Source organism: Monodon monoceros, unplaced genomic scaffold (assembly GCF_005190385.1).
Source record: "Monodon monoceros isolate NGI ecotype Baffin Bay Population unplaced genomic scaffold, NGI_Narwhal_1 Super_Scaffold_7, whole genome shotgun sequence".
Taxonomy (NCBI): domain Eukaryota; kingdom Metazoa; phylum Chordata; class Mammalia; order Artiodactyla; family Monodontidae; genus Monodon; species Monodon monoceros.
In genome coordinates, this window is record NW_021703784.1 from 98,605,644 (window position 1) to 98,626,540 (window position 20,897).

The 20,897-nt window shown below is 42.5% G+C and overlaps 1 protein-coding gene across 1 annotated transcript in view; it reads right to left on the bottom strand.

Annotated features, from left to right (window-relative positions):
- STX5 (syntaxin 5) overlaps positions 1 to 20,897 on the bottom strand; it is a 28,461-nt gene that overhangs the window by 5,021 nt on the left and 2,543 nt on the right. The window contains 5 exon segments of the mRNA XM_029207676.1: positions 15,764 to 15,885; positions 16,055 to 16,161; positions 16,633 to 16,714; positions 16,890 to 16,946; positions 17,022 to 17,138. Of these exon segments, the coding sequence (XP_029063509.1) occupies positions 15,764 to 15,885; positions 16,055 to 16,161; positions 16,633 to 16,714; positions 16,890 to 16,946; positions 17,022 to 17,138 (485 nt within the window).

The window sequence follows — 20,897 nt, forward strand, 5'->3', positions numbered from 1 at the left end:
GTTTATGGCCTAACTCAGCAATTCAACTGAATTCCCTAGGTCTCAGTTGAACCAGGTAAGAATCAGTCAATTCTCCTGGTTCTAGGATCAAGACTGCTGTCTTCACAGCACCGTTAAATCGCCCAATTAAATATGTGAGGCTGCTTAATGCACTGGTGTTGGGAAACCTGCTTTATGCAAATGCAGGTGTTCACGCAGTTTCACTTGATCAGCAACCAGGAGTACAAGCACTCTGCTTGCTAGGTGCTGTGGGGAATAAAGAACATCCAGGCCTGGACATTGCCTGAAGACATCAGAGCAAGTGGGCGGGAATGTGTGGACCTGCGGATTCCTCAGAACTCCCACACCTCCTCTCCTTGATTCTCTCCACTAATGGCCTTTCTTCTTACCGAACTGAGAACATGGAAGTAGTCTGAAGAATTGGGCAAGGTAAGAAAAACAGGTCCCTGGCCTCATACTTGGAGATTCTGATTCCACAGATGTGAGTGCAGTAGACTGCCGGGAACCTTCATTTTTTTTTTTTTTTCCAGGAGAAAATATATTTTTAAATTAGGTATAGCTGATTTAAGATACTATAGTAATTTCAGGTATAGAACATGGTGACTCAAAATTTTTTGTTTGTTTTCCTGTGTTTTTTTTTGCGGTACGTGGGCCTCTCACTGTTGTGGCCTCTCCCGTTGCGGAGCACAGGCTCCGGACGCACAGGCTCAGCGGCCATGGCTCATGGGCCCAGCTGCTCCGCGGCATGTGGGATCCTCCCGGACCGGGGCACGAACCTGTGTCCCCTGCATCGGCAGGCGGACGCTCAACCACTGCACCACCAGGTAAACCCTCAAAATTTTTACAGATTATACTCCATTTAAAGTTATTATAAAATGTTGGCTATATTCCCTGTGCTGTAAAATATTTACATTCTTGTAGCTTATTTTATATACAGTTTTTCTCTCTTAAACCCCTCCCCCTATCTTGCCCCTCTCCCTTCCCTCTCCCCATCAGTAACCACTAGTTTGTTCTCTATATCTGTGAATTTGTTTCTGTTTTGTTACATTCATTCATTTTTTTCTTTCCATTTTTTTAAATTGACGTATTGTTGATTTACAATATTATATGTTTTAGATGTACAACATAGTGATTCACAATTTTTAAAAGTTATACTCCAATTAGTTATAAAATATTGGCTATATTGTCTGAACTCTACAATATATCCTGGTAGCTTGTTTTATACACAGTAGTCTGTACCTCTTAATCCCCCACCCGCGTGTTGCCCCTCCCCCTTCACTCTCCCCACTGGTAACCACTAGTTTGTTCTTTATATCTGAGTCTGTCTCTTTTTTGTCATATTCAGTAGTTTGTCTTATTTTTTAGATTCCACATATAAGTGATATTATACACTATTTGTCTTTGACTTATTTCACTAAGCATAATACACTCCAAGCCTGTTCATTGTTTCAAGAGTTGCTGCAAATGGCAAGAGTTCATTCTTTTTATGGCTGAGCAGTATTCCATTGTATACATATACTACATCTTCCTTATCCATTCACCTGTTGATGGGCACCTAGGATGTTTCCATATCTTGGCTATTCTAAATAGTGGTGCTGTGAACACTGGGATGAATGTACCTTTTCAAATTAGTGTTTTCCATTTTCTTTGGATATATACCCAGGAGTGGAGTGGAACTGCTGGACCATGTGGTCGTTCTAATATTTTTACTTTTTTGAGGAAACTCCATACTGTTTCCCACAGTGGCTGCACCAATTTACATTCCCACCAACAGTGCACAAGGGTTCCCTTTTCTCCATATCCTTACCACCATTTGTTATTTGTGGTCTTTTTGATGATAGCCAGTCTGACAGGTGTGAGATGCTATCTTATCGTGGTTTTGACTTGCATGTCTCTAATGATTAACAATGTTGAGCATCTTTTCATGTGCCTGTTGGCCATCTGTATGTCTTCATTGGAAAAATGTCTACTCAGGTCTTCTGCCTTTTTTTTTTTTTTTTGGCCGTGCTCTTCGGCTTACAGGATCCCGGTTCCCTGACCAGGGATCAAACCTGTACCTCCTGAATTGGGAGCACAGAGTCTTAACCACTGGACCTCCAGGGAAGTCCCTCTACTCATTTTTTGATCGGATTTTTTGATGTTGAGTTGTATGAGCTGTTTATACATTTAAATTAATCCACCAGTCATATCATTTGCAAGTATCTTCTATTTTGGTAAGCTATCTTTTTGTTTTGTCGATGGTTTCCTTTGCTGTGCAAAACCTTGATTTGGTCCCATTTGTTTATTTTTGGTTTTGTTTCCTTTGCTTTAGGAGATGGATGCAAAAAATATTGCTATGATTTATGTCAAAGAGTGTTCTGCCTGTGTTTTCTTCTAGGAATTTTATGGTTTCTGGTCTCACATTTAGGGTCTTTAATCCACTTTGAGTTTACTTTTTTTTTTTTTTTGATGCACCGTGTGGCTTGTGGGATCTTAGTTCCCTGACCCGGGCCCCTGGCAGTGGAGGCGCAGAGTCCTCACCACTGGACCGCCAGGGAATTCCCACACTTTGAGTTTACTTTTGTATATGGTGTGAGAAAATGCTCCAATTTCATCCTTTTACATGTAACTGTCTGGTTTTCCCAGCACCACTTACTGAAGAGACTGTCTCTTCCCCACTGTATATTGATGCTTCCTGTGTCATAGATTAATTGACCGTAAGTGCGTGGGTTTATTTCTGGGCTTTCTGTTCTGTTTCATTGCTGTGTCTGTTTCTGTTTCAGTACCATAGTGTTTTGATTACTGTAGCTTTGGTACAGTCTGAAGACAGGAAGCATGACAACTCAAGCTCTGTTCTTCTTTCTCAAAATTGTTTTGGATATCGCAAGTCTTTCGTGTCTCCACAAAAGACTAAATGCCATTACTTCACAGGTGAATTCTATCAAATATTTAGAGAAGAACTAACACCCATCCTTCTCAAACTCATCCAAAAAATTGCAGAGGAAGGAACACTCCCAAACTCATTCTATGAGGCCACCATCACCCTGATACCAAAACCAGACAAAGATACTACAAAAAAAGAAAATTACAGACCAATAACACTGATGAACATAGATGCAAAAATCCTCAACAAAATACTCGCAAACAGAATCCAACAACACATTAAAAGGATCATACACCATGATCAAGTGGGGTTTCTCCCAAGGATGCAAGGATTCTTCAATACACGCAAATCAATCATTGTGATACACCATATTAACAAACTGAAGAAAAAAAACCATATGATCATCACAATAGATGCAGAAAAAGCTTCTGACAAAATTCAACACCCATTGATGATAAAAACTCTCCAGAAAGTGGGCATAGAGGGAACCTACCTCAACATAATAAAGGCTATATACAACAAACCCACAGCAAACATCATTCTCAATGGTGAAAAACTGAAAGCATTTCCTCTAAGATCAGGAACAAGACAAGGATGTCCACTCTCACCACTATTATTCAACAGTTTTGGAACTCCTAGCCACGGCAATCAGAGAAGAAAAAGAAATAAAAGGAATACAAATTGGAAAAGAAGTAAAACTGTCACTGTTTGCAGATGACATGATACTATACATAGAGAATCCTAAAGATACCACCAGAATACTACTAGAGCTAATCAATGAATTTAGTAAAGTTTCAGGATACAAAATGAATGCACAGAAATCTCTTGCATTCCTATACACTAATGATGAAAAATCTGAAACAGAAATTAAGGAAACACTCCCATTTATCACTGCAACAAAAAGAATAAAATACCTAGGAATAAACCTACCTACGGAGACAAAAGACCTGTAGACAGAAAACTATAAGACACTGATGAAAGAAATTAAAGATGATACCAACAGATCGAGAGATAATACCATGTTCTTGGATTGGAAGAATCAATATTGTGAAAATGAATATACTACCCAAAGCAACCTACAGATTCAGTGCAATCCCTATCAAATTACCAATGGCATTTTTTATGGAACTAGCACAAAAAATCTTAAAATTTGTATGGAGACACAAAAGACCCCGAATAGCCAAAGCAGTCTTGAGGGAAAAAAACGGAGCTGGAGGAATCAGACTCCCTGACTTCAGACTATACTACAAAGCTACAGTAAGCAAGACAATATGGTACTGGCACAAAAACAGAAACACAGATCAATGGCACAAGATAGAAAGCTCAGAGATAAACCCATGCACCTATGGTCAACTAATCTATGACAAAGGAGGCACGGATATAAAATGGAGAAAAGACAATCTCTTCAATAAGTGGTGCTGGGAAAACTGGACAGCTACATATAAAAGAATGAAATTAGAACACTCCCTAACACCATACACAAAAATAAACTCAAAATGGATTAGAGACCTAAATGTAAAACCGGACACTATAAAACTCTTAGAGGAAAACATAGGAAGAACACTCTTTGATATAAATCACAGCAAGGTCTTTTTTGATCCAACTCCTAGAGTAATGGAAATAAAAACAAAAATAAACAAATGGGACCTAATGAAATTTCAAAGCTTTTGCACAGCAAAGGAAACCATAAACAAGACGAAAAGAGAACACTCAGAATGGGAGAAAATATTTGCAAATGAATCAATGGACAAAGGATTAATCTCCAAAATGTATAAACAGCTCATGCAGCTCAACATTAAAAAAACAAACAACCCAATCAAAAAATGGGCAGAAAACCTAAATAGACATTTCTCCAAAGAAGACATACAGATGGCCAAGAAGCACATGAAAAGCTGCTCAACATCACTAATTATTAGACAAAGGCAAATCAAGACTACAATGAGGTATCACCTCACACCAGTTAGAATGGGCATCATCAGAATATCTACAAACAACAAATGCTGGAGAGGGTGTGGAGAAAAGGGAACCCTCTTGCACTGCTGGTGGGAATGTAAATTGATACAGCCACTATGGAGAACAGTATGGAGGTTCATTAAAAAACTAAAATTAGAATTACCATATGATCCAGCAATCCCACTACTGGGCCTATACCCAGAGAAAACCGTAATTCAAAAAGACACATGCACCCCAATGTTCACTGAAGCACTATTTACAATAGCCAGGTCATGGAAGCAACCTAAATGCCCACCGACAGACGAATGGATAAAGAAGATGTGGTACATATATACAATGGAATATTACTCAGCCATAAAAAGGAACGAAATTGGTTCTTTTGTTGAGACGTGGATGGATCTAGAGACTGTCATACAGAGTGAAGTCACAAAGAGAAAAACAAATATCGTATATTAACGCGTGTATGTGGAACCTAGAAAAATGGTACAGACGAACCAGTTTGCAGGGCAGAAATTGAGACACAGATGTAGAGAACAAACATATGGACACCAAGGGGGGGGAAACGGTGGGGGGGGTGCGTGGTGTGATGAATTAGGAGACTGGGATTGACATGTATACACTGATGTGTATAAAACTGATGACTAATAAGAACATGCTGTATAAAAAAATAAATAAAATTCAAAAAAAAAAAGACTACATGCCATTAGTTTTTGATAGGGATTGCACTGAATCTGTAGATTGCCTTGGGTAGTATGGTCATTTTAATAATATTAATTCTTCTAATCCAAGAACATGGAATATTGATCCATCTGTTTGTGTCCTCTTCAATTTCTTTCATCAGTGTCTTATAGTTTTCCAAGTACAGGTCTTTTACTGCCTTAGATTTATTCCTTTTCTTTTTGATGCGATTGTAAATGAGTTTCCTTAATTTCTCTTTCTGATAGTTTGTTGTTGGTGTATAGAAATTCAACAGATTTCTGTGTATTAATTTTGTATCCTGCAACTTTACTGAATTTATTGATGAGCTCTAGTAGCTTTTTGGTGGCATCTTCAGGGTTTTCTATGTATCATGTTGTTTGCAAACAGTGACAGTTTTACTTATTCCTTTACAATCTGGATTCCTTTTTCTTCTGATTGCTGTGGATACAACTTCCAATACTATGCTGAATAAAAGTGGTGAGAGTGGGTGTCCTTGTTCCTGATCTCGAGGATATGCTTTCAGCTTTCCACTGCTGAGTATGGTGTTAGCTGTGGGCTTATCATATATGGCCTTTACTATGTTGAGGAATGTTCTGCCCACTTTGTGAAGAGTTCTTATCATAAATGGATGTTGAATTTTGTCAAAAGTTTTATATGCACCTATTTGAAATGATCTATAATTTTTATTCTTCAATTTGTTAATGTGGTATATCACACTGATTTGTGGATTGAAACATCCTTGCATCCCTGGAATAAGCTCCCAGTTGATCATGGTGTGTATTTTTAATGTACTGGTGGATTCAATCTGCTAATACTTTGTTGAGGATTTTTGTATCTATGTTCATCAGTGATATTGGCCTGTAATTTTATTTTTTGTGATATCTTTGGTTTGGTATCAGGGTGATGCTGGCTTCGGATAATGAGTTTAGGATCACTCCTTCCTCTGCAGTTTTTTGGAATAGTTTGAGAAGGATAGGCGTTAACTCTTCTCGAAACATTTGGTAGAATTCACCTGTGAAGCAATCTGGTCCTGGTCTTTTGTTGGAAGTTTTTTAAAATTACTGATTCATTACCAGTAATTGGTCTGTTCATATTTTCTATTTCTTCCTAATTCATCTTGGGAGATTATATGTTTCTAGGAATTTGTTCTCTGCTTCTGGGTTGTCCATTTTATTGGCATATAGTTTTCATAGGAATCTCTTTTGATCCTTTGTATTTCTGTAGTAACAGTTGTAACTTCTCCTTTTTCTGATTTTATTGCCTTAGGCCCTTCCCTCTTTTCTTCTTGGTAAGTTTGGCTAAAGGTTTATCAATCTTGTTTATTTCTTCTTACTTTCATTGATCTTTTCTATTTTTTTTAGTCTCTATCTCATTTATTTCTGCCCTACTCTTTATTACTTCTTTCCTCTACTAACTTTGGGTTTGTTTGTTCTTCGTTTTCTAGTTCCTTTAGGTGTAAGGGCAGGTTGTTTGAGATTTTTATTTCCTGAGGCAGGCTTCTATTGCTATAAACTTCCCTCTTAGAACTGCTGTTGCTGCATCCCACAGATTTTGGATTATTGTTTTCATTTTGTCTCCAGATAATTTTTATTTCTTCTTTCATTTCTTCAGTGATCCACTGGTTGTTTAGCAGCACATCGTTCAGCCTCCACTTGTTAGTTTTTTTTGCAGTTTTCTTCTTGTATTTGATTTCTACTCTCATAGCATTGTGGTTGGAAAAGATGCTTGATATGATTTCAGTTTTCTTAAATTTACTAACACTTGGTTTGTGGCCTAGCATGTAATAAATATATCCTGGAGAATGTTCCGTATGCACTTGAGAAGAATTTGTATTCTGCTGCTTTTGGAGGAATGTTTTCTACATAAACCCATTTGGTCTAATGTGTCACTTAAGGCCAGTGTTTCCTTATTGACTTCTTGTCTGATGTGTCCATTAATATAAGTGAGATATTAAGGTTCCCTACTATTATTGTGTTAGTGTCAATTTCTTCCTTTATGTCTCTTAATATTGGCTTTATATATTCAGGTGCTCCTATGTCTGGGTGCATGTATGTTTACAATTGTTATATCTTCTTATTGGATTGATCCCTTGATCATTATATAATGTCCTTCTTTGTCTCGTTACAGTCTTTGTTTTAAAGTCTGTTTTGTATAAGTATTGCTACCCAGCTTTCTTTTGATTTCCATTTGCATGGAATACCTTTTTCCATCCCCTCACTTTCAGTCTGTGTGTCCGTCTTTAGATCTTAAGTGAGTCATATATAGGCAGCATATATATGGGTCTCGTTTTTGTATCCATTCAGGCACTCTATGTCTTTTGATTGGGGCACTTAGTCCATTTACATTTAAAGTAATTATTGATAGGTATGTACTTATTGCCATTTCATTAGTTGTTTGGGGGTTGTTTTTGTAGTTCTTTCTGTTCCTTTCTTCTTTTGCTCTCTTCCCTTATGATGTGATGACCATCTTTGGTGTTATGTTTGAATTCTTTTCTCTTTTTTATATATCTATTATAGATTTTTGGTTTATGGTTACCATGAGGTTTATATATAGCAATCTATAAATATATATATGTGGTTATTTTAAGTTGCTGATCTCTTAAGTTCAAATGTATTTTTACTCCCCTCCCCCACAGTTAGTTTTTGACATCATATTTTACAACTTATTGTTTTGTGTACCCCTTACTTACTTATTGTAGATATGAGTGATTTTACTCTTTTTTTTTTTTTTTTTTTGTGGTACACAGGCCTCTCACTGCTGCGGGCCCTCCCATTGTGGAGCACAGGCCCGGGATGCGCAGGCCCAGTGGCCATGGCTCATGGGCCCAGCTGCTCCGCGGCATCCCCCCAGTCCGGGGCATGAACCCGTGTCCCCTGCATCGGCAGGCGGACTCTCAACCACTGCGCCACCAGGGAAGCCCTACTCTTTGTCTTTTAATTTTCCTACTAGTTTTGTAAATGGTTGATTTACTACTTTTACTGTATATTTAATTTTACCAATGAGCTTTTTCCTTTCGTAATTTTCATGTTTCTAGTTGTGGCCTTTTCTTTTTTACTTCGGGAAGTCCCTTTAACATTCCTTCTAAAGCTGGTTTGGTGGTGCTGAACTCTTTTAGCTTCTGCTTGTCTGTAAAATTTTTGATTCCCTCATCAAATCTGAATGAAAACCTTGGCAGGTAGGGTGTCCTTGCCATAGGCTTTTCCTTTTCATCACTTTAAATATATCATGTCACTCCCTTCTGGACTGCAGAGTTTCTGCTGGAAGAGTCAACTGATAGCCTTATGGGAGTTCTCTTGTACATAACTTAATTTTTCCTTGCTGCTTTTAATACTCTCTGTCTTTAATTTTTGCTATTTTAATTACAGTGTGTGTGTGGTCCTCTTCAGGTTGATGCTGTTCAGGACTCTCTAGGTGTCCTGGACCTGGATGTCTGTTTTCTTTCCCAGGTCAGGGAAGTTTTCAGCTATAATATTATGTCTCCCAATACGTTCTCTGTCTCTTTCTCCCTTCCCCTCTGGGACCCTTATAATGCAGATGTTAGTACACTAGATGTCCCAGAGGTCTCTTAAACTGCTCACTTTTTTTTTTCAGTTTCAGTGCTTTCCACTACTCTAATCTTCCAACTCACTGATCCATTCCTCTGTATCATTTAATCTACTGTTGATTCTTTCTAGTGTATTTTTCATTTCAGTTATATTCATCCGTTTGGTTCTTCTTTACATCTTCTAACTCTCTGTTAAGCTTCTCACTATGTTCATCCATTCTTCTCCCAAGTTCCTTGATCATCTTTATGATCATTACCTTGAACTCTTTATCAGGTAGTTTGCCTGTCTCCACTTCACTTAGTTCTTCTTCTGGGGTCTTAACTTGTTCCTTTGATTGGAACATGCTCCTCTGTTGCCTCATTCTGCCCAATTTGCTGTTTTTATTTCTATGTACCTGGTAGGTTCGTTATGTTTCCTGACCTTAGAGAAACGGCCTTTCGTAGGAGATGTCCTATGCATCCCAGCAGTTCACTTCCCTCTGGTTACCACAGCTATATGCTCTAGGGCTGCCCCATATTGTGTGGGCCCTTCTGCTGTGGTGGGACTGACTAGGCATAGGTGGCCCAGTAGGCGTGGCTGGCCCCTGGTCTGGTTAGTTGCCAGGCTCTGCCTTGTGCAGTGGCTGCCAGCCATTGGTTGGCAAGATCTTCATTTTTTATAAGCTCTATAGGGGGTTCCTATGAACATCCAGGTTTGGCAACCAATGGTTAAAAGGATGTTTGTTTATTTATTCAACTACTAGGTGCTGAGTCCCAGGCATTTACACAGTGCCATGAGTTCAGCTATCTTGGTCCCTCCCCCCAGCATCTGCTTTCCCATTTCTCACCAGCTCGTCTCAAAGCCAAGTCCTATACTTATCCACTGGATCCCACTTCCTGTCACCATCTCAAGGATATAACTTTAAGATTCTTCCCCCTGCCTGCTATATTATCAATTTTTATTTCTCTGCTGGATCATTCCCATTAGAACACAAACACATGGGGCTTCCCTGGTGGCACAGTGGTTGAGAATCTGCCTGCCAATGCTGGGGACACGGGTTCAATCCCTGGTCTGGGAAGATTCCACATGCCGCGGAGCAACTAAGCCTGTGTGCCACAACTACTGAGCCGGCACTTTACAGCCTGTGAGCCACAGCTACTGAGCCGCGTATCACAACTACTGAAGCCCATGCGCCTAGAGCCCATGCTCTGCAACGAGAAGCCACCGCAATGAGAAGCCTGCACACCACAACAAAGAGTAGCCTCCGCTCACTGCAACTAAAGAAAGCCCATGCACAGCAACGAAGACCCAATGCAGCCAAAAATAAATAAAATAAATAAATTTATTTTTAAAAAAAAAGAATACAAACATACTTTTATTTTCTCCCATTCTTTAAAAAAACAAAACAAAAACCTCTTGTCTTCCACTGGACAAACTGGGAACAATCTGAACTATGAAAATAATCATTATCCTAACTAATTGTAATATAAAACATAAAAAAAAACCTTAAGCCCGTAATGATAATCAAAAACAAGGAAGAATTAAAACAAAACAAAAAACCTCCTTGGTCACTACTATGGCACCTACTCCATAACTATTTACTCTGGAAATACAGGAAAATAATTAAGATTTATCCAGCCTGATTAAGATGAACTTCAGCTCATGCAGTTAATAAAGGAAAGCTCTTCTTTACAGAAAAAACACACCCAAATTAGATTAATTCAGACCAGACAAGCATCATAACTGGCTACTAGAAACATTAGGTTAAAGGTTTTTTGGGAACAGGGTATCCCATAAATCACTTGCTGACTGCAAGGAATAAAATGTACTTTTAAAAGGAGAGATTAGGGCTTCCCTGGTGGCACAGTGGTTGAGAGTCCGCCTGCCGGTGCAGGGAACATGGGTTCGTGCCCCGGTCCAGGAAGATCCCACATGCCGCAGAGCGGCTGGGCCCGTGAGCCATGGCCGCTGAGCCTGCGCGTCTGGAGCCTGTGCTCCGCCATGGGAGAGGCCACAACAGTGAGAGGCCCACGTACCACCAAAAAAAAAAAAGGGAGAGATTTTAAAATAATAATAATAAAATAAATAAATAAATGAAAGGAGAGGTTATCTGTTACCACCTTAATCAAGTGATCAAACTTGTTCTAGATAATATAGGGTCAATCTGACATTAAATGCCTCCTAATGAGATGTAATTTGTTGAGATATATATACATCTCAACAAAATAAATATACAGTTATAGTTGATTTTTTTTTGGCTGTGCCACATGGCTTGCGGGATTTTAGTTCTCCAACGAGAGATCAAACCCAGGCCCTTGGCAGTGAAAGTGCTGAGTCCTAACCACTGGACCACCAGGGAATTCCTATAGTTGATGTTATATATGTATACATATATATTCCTAGAAGAAGAAAACAGAAAGAAAAAGAGGCAGAAAAAAATCTTGAAGAAATAATGGTCAAATATTCCCTAAACTTCATGAAAGACATAAATTTACAGATTCAAGAAGCTTAGAGAACCCCAAGCAGCATAAATTCAAAGAAGGGGCTTCCCTGGTGGCGCAGTGGTTAAGAATACGCCTGTCAAGCAGGGGACACGGGTTCAAGCCCTGGTCCGGGAAGATCCTACATTCCGCGGAGCAACTAAGCCCGTGTGCCACGACTACTGAGCCTGGGCTCTAGAGCCCGCAAGCCACAACTACTAAAGCCTGTGCTCATAGAGCCCCTGCTCCACAACAAGAGAAGCCACGACAATGAGAAGCCTGCGTACTGCAATGAAGAGTAGCCTGCACTCACCACAACTAGAGAAAGCCTGCACACAGCAACGAAGACCCAACACAGCCCCAAATAAGTAAATAAATAAATTCAAAGAAAACCACATCTAAGCACATAAACCATCAACTGTGAAAATCCAAATATAAGAAAAAACGTATTAAAAAGCAGCCAGGGACTCCCCTGGTGGCACAGTGGTTAAGAATCCACCTGCCAACGCAGGGGACATGGGTTTGAGCCCTGGTCCAGGAAGATCCCACACGCTGCGGAGCAACTAAGCCTGTGTGCCACAACTACTGAGCCTGCACTCTAGAGTCCACGAGCCACAACTACTGAAGCCCACGTGCCTAGAGTCCATGCTCTGCAACAACAGAAGCCACCACAGTGAGAAGCTGGCACACCACAGCGAAGAGCAACCCCTGCTCGCTGCAACTAGAGAAAGCCCGTGCAGCAACGAAGACCCAGCGCAGCCAAAAATAAATAAATAAACTTATTTAAAAAAAAAGAAAAGTAAAAGAGGGCTTCCCAGGTGGTGCAGTGGTAAAGAATCCGCCTGCCAATGCAGGGCACATGGGTTTGAGCCCTGGTCCAGGAAGATCCCACACGCTGTGGAGCAACTAAGCCCATGCACCACAACTACTGAGCCTGCGCTCTAGAGCCTGCGAGCCACAACTTATGAAGCCCATGTGCCACAACTACTGAAGCCCGCATGCCTAGAGCCTGTGCTCCACAACAAGAGAAGCCACTGCAATGAGAAGCCCGTGCACTGCAACAAAGAGTAGCCCCTGCTCTCAGCAACTAGAGAAAACCTGTGTGCAGCAGTGAAGACCCAATGCAGCCAAAAATTAAATAAGTGAATAAATAAATTTATAAAAAAAAAAAAGAAAAGTAAAAGTATCTGTCATCAGCAGAACTGCACTACAAAAAGTACTAAGGAAAATTCTCCAGGTTAAAGGGAAGTGATGGAAACTGGATATTCGGGAAGAAATGAAGAGCACTGGAAACAGTAAATATATGAGTAAGTATAAAAGACTATTATTTCCTCTTTATTTCTGTAAGATAAAAATTATACTATTATATTGTAGAGTTTATAAAGTATGTAGATGCAACAAATATGACAACTATAACATAAAAGATGGAGGAGAGGGTTGCAAACTTCTCACATTTTATATGAAGCTGACTGTGAAAAGTTAATGATGCATACTGTAATCCCTAGAGCAACCACTGGAAAAAAAGAAAAGCAATTACCTATAGCTAAAATACCAACAGACAAATTTAAATGGAATTAAAATTTTTTTTCAACTGTTCAAAAGATAGGAAAGAAGGAAGAGAGGAACAAAAAACAGAAGGGAAAAACAGGAAAAAAATAGTAAAATGGTAGGCCTAAATCCAACCTTAGCAAAAATTATTAACTATTAGTGAACTAAATACTCCAATTAAATTCTCAGCTCTCATCTTACTTGGCCTATAAGCAAAATTTGTCACAGCTGATTATTCTTTCCCTGAATCATTTTCTTCTCCTGGCTCCTAGGACACCACATTCATTTATTTTTCTTCCTACCTCACAAGCTGTGCTCCTGTTCAGTGCCCTCCCTCAGAACTAAGAGTTGAGTCCAGAAATAGCCCTGGGACTCAGTGCTTGATCCTCCTCTTTCTTAGAACTCACTTGGCCTAGTTTCAAAGTCCAGTGCTGCCCACTCTTGGCCCAGACCTGTCTCCTCAACTCCTTATATCTATCGGCCTGTTCACTATCTCCACCCAGATGTCTAACAAACAAACAACTGTCCACCTGGTTGGACGTGTCCAACACAACTTATTTTGCCCCAAATCTACTCTACCCTGAGTAACCAGCCCTATTTCAAGTGAAGAGCATGAATCCCTTTGATTGCTCACATCAAAAGCCTGGAGTTATCATAAACTCCTCTTTTTCTCTGACGCCCTGCATTCAGTTCATCAAGTAATTGATCCTATTGGCTCTACCTCCAAAATACATCCAGAGTGCAACTACTACTCATACAACCTTGGTCCCAGCTACCATCACCTCTTGCCTAGATTACTGAAAAGGCCTCTGCATCCATCTCCCTGCTTCTATCCTAGGTCCTTACAATCTGTTCTGACTACAGCAACCAAATGATTCTTTTAAAATAGAAGTCAGAGGGAATCCCCTAGCGGTTCAGTGGTTAGGACTTGGCGCTTTCACTGCGGTGGCTTGGTTCAATCCCTGGTCAAGGAACTAAGATCCCACAAGCTACGCAGTGCGGCCCCAAAAATAAATAAAACAGAAGTCAGAAAGTATAACCGTTCATCAAAACCCTGCAATGGCTCCCCATGTCACTCAGAGTAAATGCTAAATCCTCAAACTGGCTTTAAAAGGCCCCACATGATGTGGTCTCCCATTTCCCCTCTAACCTCACCTAGTACTACTCTCCTTCTCACCTGTTCCCAGATGCAGTGGCTTCTTTGCTGTCCTTTAACTCATCAGACATATTCTTGCCTGAAGGCCTTTACACTGGTTCTTCCCTCTGCCTGGTACTCTTCTCCATATATCCACATGGCGAACTCTCTTACCTTCCCCCTTCTTGGATAGACGCCATCTTCTTATTAGGGCCTCTCTTAATAACCATCCTATTTAAAATTACAACTCGCTCCTCCAAACCTAGAACTCCTGATTAGTTTACCCTACTCTACTTTTATTTATGGATTTATCACTGGGCAAAAATATATACTGGACCATTTACTTATTTTGTATATTTTAACTTATCTGTCTCCCCTACTACAATGTATATTCCACAAGGGGAGGGTTGTCTCTTTCATCCTCGACTGTATCTCCATAACTGACTGAATGAACGCTAAGTGCCAAAGAGGAGCAGATAAAATGCCTCGTGCAGTAGCAGGGGGCACCAGGAGAGCAGAGAGGCCTTCCCGTGCGTGGGCTCTGCCTACCTCCCTCCAGTCTTATCCTGTACCTCTCTCTTCCTGTTCATTGCTTTCCAGCTACACTGGCCTTCTTGATTCTTTTTTCTTTTAATTAAAAAAAAATAATTTATTTGGTTGTGTTGGGTCTTCCCTGCTGCACGTGGGCTTTCTCTAGTTGCATCGAGCGGGGGCTATTCTTCATTGCAGTGCGCAGGACTCTCATTGCAGTGGTTTCTCTTGTTGTGGAGCTTGGGCTTTAGGCGCGCAGGCTTCAGTAGCTGTGGCACGTGGGCTCAGTAGTTGTGGCTCGCGGCTCTAGAGCGCAGGCTCAGTAGTTGTGGTGCACATGCTTAGTTGCTCCGTGGCCTGTGGGATCTTCCTGGACCAGGGATCGAACCCATGTCCCCTGCATTGGCAGGCGGATTCTTAACCACTGTGCCACCAAGGAAGCCCCTTGATTCTTTAATACAGCAAGACTGTCCCATCGTAGGGCCTTTGCTCTAGCTGTCCACACTGCCTAGACAACTCTTACCCTCTCCTTTGCATGGTTGGATCCCTCTTCTTTGCATGGTTGGATCCCTCTTGTAGTTCATGTCTCTGCTTAAATATCAAGTCTTCAGAGCAGCCTTCCCTGCCACCCAATCTGATATACCTCCTCCATCACTTTCTGAACACCTCATCCTACTTTAATTCTCAGTATAGCCCTTATCAGTACCTGAAAATTTCTTCTCAATTCTTTTTAACAGCTATCCTCACCCACACTATTAAATTCCGTACTACAAAGTAAGCTCCACAAAATAGACTTAGCTGTGCTGTTCATCACCGTATCCCCAGCACCTAGGACAGTGCTTGACAAGGAACAGGTGCTCAATTAACACTTGTTGAGTGGATGGAGGCAGGTGAACTTGACCCTATGGGTGGACAGGATTCACTCTTCTCTTCCAAAGGGCATCAAGCTGTCCCTGGGGACCTTTAGGATGCCAATCCACGGGGAAGAGAAGGCTCCTGTTTTTGAAGTTAAGGAGAGAAAGAATCTCACCTCTGAATGGTTTCTTCCTGTTCCTTAACCATGTGTGCCAACTGCTGGAAGATGGAGCCCAGCTCAACAATTGTGGACTCAATATTCTGCATGGTGTCTGCCCGGCTCTGGATGTAGGAATCCTTCAGAGGAGAGACAGCATACATGAGCACTGGGAGCTTCTGCAGGGGAGGGCCTGCCTCTTTAGGACCCTCCACTTTGCCATTCCACCCATGGCACATTCCAAACACTTGCTTGTGACCACAGAGGAAAACAGAGGAGCAACTCCTCCCAAGCTCAGAGCGTGGATACCTGCTCATCAATGAGCTGCAGTTGCTGGCTGGTCCTAGAGTCCATCATGTCAATGGCCACGTCCCCAGAGGCTCGAGACTCCGCCCCCAAAACCACAGCACCGCCCCCTGGGGGAAGAAAGAAGACATGGCACTTCTTAGTGGTTAAAAGGTTCAAAGCCCACATGCTCTGGATTTGAATCCCAGCTCTGGCACTTACTAGCCTTGTGACCCTGGACAAGTCATTTAACCTCTCTGAGCCTCAGTTTCCTCACCTGTAAAATGGGGGATAACAATAGTTGCTTTCTCAAAAGGTGGTTGTGAAAATTAAATGACAGAATGGGAAGACAATGAGTAAGTGCAAAAAAAATTAGAAACTGTCATTCTTCTGAACATGATTGAATTCACCCCCAACACTGAGAATGCTGGAGACTAGGTGTGGATCATAAATCCCAGCAATCAGGTCTGACCTCTAAGAGACAAAGCCTAGCAACCTCCTTGGCCCTCCATTTTCCTACCCAACCCCTGCCTTTGGAAGATACCAGAACTGGAGTAACTAAGCCTTATCCCTCAGGGCTCCCTGTATTGCCTGTGACTTACCTAGGTGGTTGGGGGCAAGGGGCAGGGCTGACACGGGTGCCCGGGAGAACTGCTCCCGCCGGCTCCTCTGCTGCTTCAGGTTCTAGGGTTGGGGAAGAAATGCAAAGGTCCTGAGGCCGCTGGAAAGCGGGCACATTAAAGAGATTCCTCCTGGTGCCCGTGACCCTGTTGCCCTTGCCCTTCCACTTGTCCCCTTCCCACTTCCCTCTGGGGCCCTCACCCCTGATTCCTATCCCTCCTACACAGATTCTTCTCACCTCTGTCCTCACTTCTAAAACTGATTTGAAGTCATTGGACATGGAGGCCAGTTTTGACTGAAAGAAAAGGAGAGAGGGTCAGCCAGAGAAGACGCCTTCCTCCCTTCTGCCTCTCCCTCCCCCGGGTCCCACCTGCAGGGAGACCACGATGGTGTTGGAATGGGTTTGCAGGTGCCGGCCGCTCTGGCTGCCCTTGGCTCTCACGAAATCTTGAAGCTGGGCGATTTGTTTGTTAAGGCTATTGATGTCCTGGTGAAAGAGCCAACAGAAAAACTGAGTATCAACCATGGGGTCCTCAGCCAGCATCTCTCCCACATGGACATCTCTGGCAGGGACGGCAGGGTGGACATTACTAACAGGGGTGATGGTATCTCGGACAGACCAGAAGGGCCTGCTGGGATAGTCCAAGCTCTGTAGTTTGCTCAGGCTCAGTGCCTGCGGGGTAGAGCCAGAAAGAGGTGAAATATGGCCCCGTCCATTCATAAAGACCTGAGGTGTTTACTCCCTCCACCCCGCTGTCCTACCCCCACTGTGAGGCCATGCTCATGGCCATAGAACCCTTCAAAAGGCCAAAATCTCAGACCCAGGGCATGCTGAGCAACAAAGCATCTGTGCTGTACTCAGGAGACAGGAAGAGTCAAAGGCACCATGGCTTCCCAGAAGCATCAATGAAATGCTTTTTATATACAGAATTCCTTTTAAAAATTACTATTGCAAAAGAGTGAAAGATGTGACTTGTCTAACGTTATACACGATGAATTAGTAGCACAGCCAGGCTTTCTACACCAGGCCAATGGATTATCTGCTTCCCAATCCTGCCTGCCAAGGGCCTCGTGAGACAAGGGAGATGAAGGAGGCGGCTGGGAGTGGCAGAGAAAGCTTGCCGCCCCAGGACAGCGAAGTCCAGGGAAAGACCAGAGGAAGAAGAGGAGGGGGAGGGGGAAGAGGTCAAAAGTAGTGAGCTCAAGATACAAGCTAAGAAAAAAACTAGATTAGGGGCTTCCCTGGCGGCACAGTGGTTAAGAATCCACCTGCCAATGCAGGGGATGAGGTTCGAGCCCTGGTCCGGAAGAACCCACATGCCGCGGAGCAACTAAGCCCGTGTGCCTCAACTACTGAGCCTGCGCTCTAGAGCCTGCGAGCCACAATTACTGAGCCCACGAGCCACAACTACTGAAGCCCGCACTCCTAGAGCCCGTGCTCTACAACAAGAGAAGCCACTGCAATAAGAAGCCCATGCGCTGCAACGAAGAGTAGCCCCCGCTCGCCGCAACTAGAGAAAGCCCGCGGGCAGCAACAAAGACCCAACGCAGCCAAAATGTAAATAAATAAAAGTTAAAAAAAAAAACACTAAAAAACTAGATTAGGCAACTTCTAGAGTCCCTCCAATAGTACCCCCAGTTAGCATTCCTCCAATTAGTAACCTAGCCCCAAAGATTCTCTCGAGACCCCTGGACGATTTCTGCTGCTGACTGCTCTGTCCCTTCGGAGTTAATGGAGCCTGCTCACAGCCATGTGTCCAAAACTGCATTCCAGGTTTTCCCCCCATAAAATCTCCTCCCCCCGGAACTTAGAAAATGGCACCACTGCCCACTTAGCTGCCCAAGCTAGAAGCTTCTAAGTCACATACTGACATCTCCTTAACCCAACCTATATGCCACAGCACAACCATAACCTACACTGAGCGTTTACTACATACTCAGCACTTTGTGAACAGAACAGCAGTCTCGGGTTTGATTACTGTGCGCCATGCAACCTGCTAAGCAGCTTATGACTTTCTCTTAACGTAGAAAACAACTCTTAATTTCCCCCCCAGTTATTCCCCCTTCCTTCTTTGCCACTTTGGTAAATGGCACCACCGCTCACCAGGTGAGAAAACCTTAAGAAATCATCCTCAATTCCTCTCTCTTCCCTTAATCCACAAGGAACCCACAAAGAACCCAGCTGATTCCAACATATACTCTGAATGTGTCCACTCATCTCCTTCTCTAACAAAGCTACCCTAGTCCAAACTGTCCTCTCTCTAAAAATTGCCCAGAGCCTCCTAAGTGATCTTCCTTTTAGAATTTGCCCCCTACAATCCACTTTTCACACAACCACCAGAGTGACCTTCTAAACCAAAAATAGTGCATGTCATTCCCCTGCTTCAAAATCTTCCAAGACCTTCCCACTAAATTTAGTACATGATCCAAATTCCTCACCTAGCTTACACGGGCTATGTGGTCTCGCCCCACTCACTCCTCTGACCTCACCCCCCCCACCCCCCACAGGCCTCCTTCTCACTGGCTGTGCTGCAGCCACACTGGCCTGTTTCACAGCCTTTCACATCAAGGTTGCCCAGGCCTCGGGGCCTTTCCCTTTGCTATTCCCACTTTCTGGAATGTGCCCCCGTCAGATCTCTGGATGACCAACTTTCTCCTTACCATTCAGGTCTCTATGTTCCTTCCTCAGCCAAACCATCCTAGATCACCCCATGTAAAGTAGGCCCCTACCCTGAGGAACTCACTCACCTCATTTCTTTAATAGGATGTGCTGCTACCTGAAACTGTCTTTTCTGTTTGCTTGTACAGTGTCTAGTTCACCCATTCAGCAAGGAAGTTGCCAAGGGCAGGGACCGCATTTGTCTTGTTCACTGCTGAATCCCCAGAACCAGGCAGCCAAAGTCACTCAATAACGTGAGTGACTGAAAAAATAAACTAATAAGTCCTTGTAACAACCCTGTGAGCTGGGCACTGTTATTATCCCCTCTTTATTTATAAGGGAACTGAAGTTCAGAGTAGTTAGGTAGCTTACGCAAGGTCACACCATGATTGGTGAGCCTGGGATTTGAAGTCTGTCTAAATCCACTCAGTGGTTCTTAAATGCCTATGCGATAATGCCCCAGTAATTAACGGAACCCTCTCTTTTCTACTCAGCACAGCATCTCCTGAATGTGTCTGCCCTTTGGCCTCTGCCATAATCATCTTCGTACTGGAGAACTGCACGAGCCTCCTCCCTAGCCTCTCTGACCGTTCATGCTCCAGGGTGTTCCTTTTTCCCCCACGGTCATTCAATTTCTCATTTTATTCTTATTACGTTGTTCCGGGAAAGAAACAAATAACACTGTTAGAACTGCTATACTAGGGTCTTGCAGACAGAATTGGAATCCAGGTTCTAATCGTCTTTGGAGCCCACACACTTCAGAGTGATTCCACACACCTTAGCAAGCCCCCATGAGGATCTTCACAGACAGCTACCAGTCTACCTTTTCAGCCTCATTTGCTGCCAATCACTCAATTCAATCAACAAATACTGAGTACCTAATACATGCCAGACACTGCTACAGGCATTTGGGATACATCCATGAACAAACAGAAAGAAAAATCTCTGCTCTTATGGCATTAGCACTTTTTTTTTTCTTTTTTTGAGGAAGATGACTTAAGTGGGAGAAAACAAACAATAAACATAAGTTAATTATAGAGACCATTAGAATGTAACAAGTGCTATAAAAAAGAAAATAGAGTAAGATAAGCGAGATCAGAGTTGGTTGCTGGGGTAGTAAACAGCATGGTGACAGTAGGCCTCCCTGAGCAGGTGATATCTGAGCAAAAACTTGAACTTTCCCTTTTATAAGACATGCTTCTGCACACACTGTTTCCTTTGTCTGGCACGTTCTTCCACTGCTTCTCCACGAGCCTTGAAACCAGCTCAGATGTCACATCCTCAATAAAATCTTTCCCAGTGTCCCCAGACTACCTCATTCATCTTTTCATAAGATCTTTTCTGTACCACTTGCCTCCTATCCATTGTAAGTGTGAGTTTATGGGGCTGGATACCTCTTCTAGACAATAAGCCCTTGAAGGCAGGTATCTTGCCTCGTAATGTTTGTGTGGCAAGTGCCCAGCACGGTGCTTTGTACACAGTAGATGATCACTGACACACTGGATGAGCGGGATGTTTGGGGCTGGCTCTAGAAACTTTTCTCTGGGACCCTAGAGCAAGGGAAAATGATGGAAGTGATCCAATTGA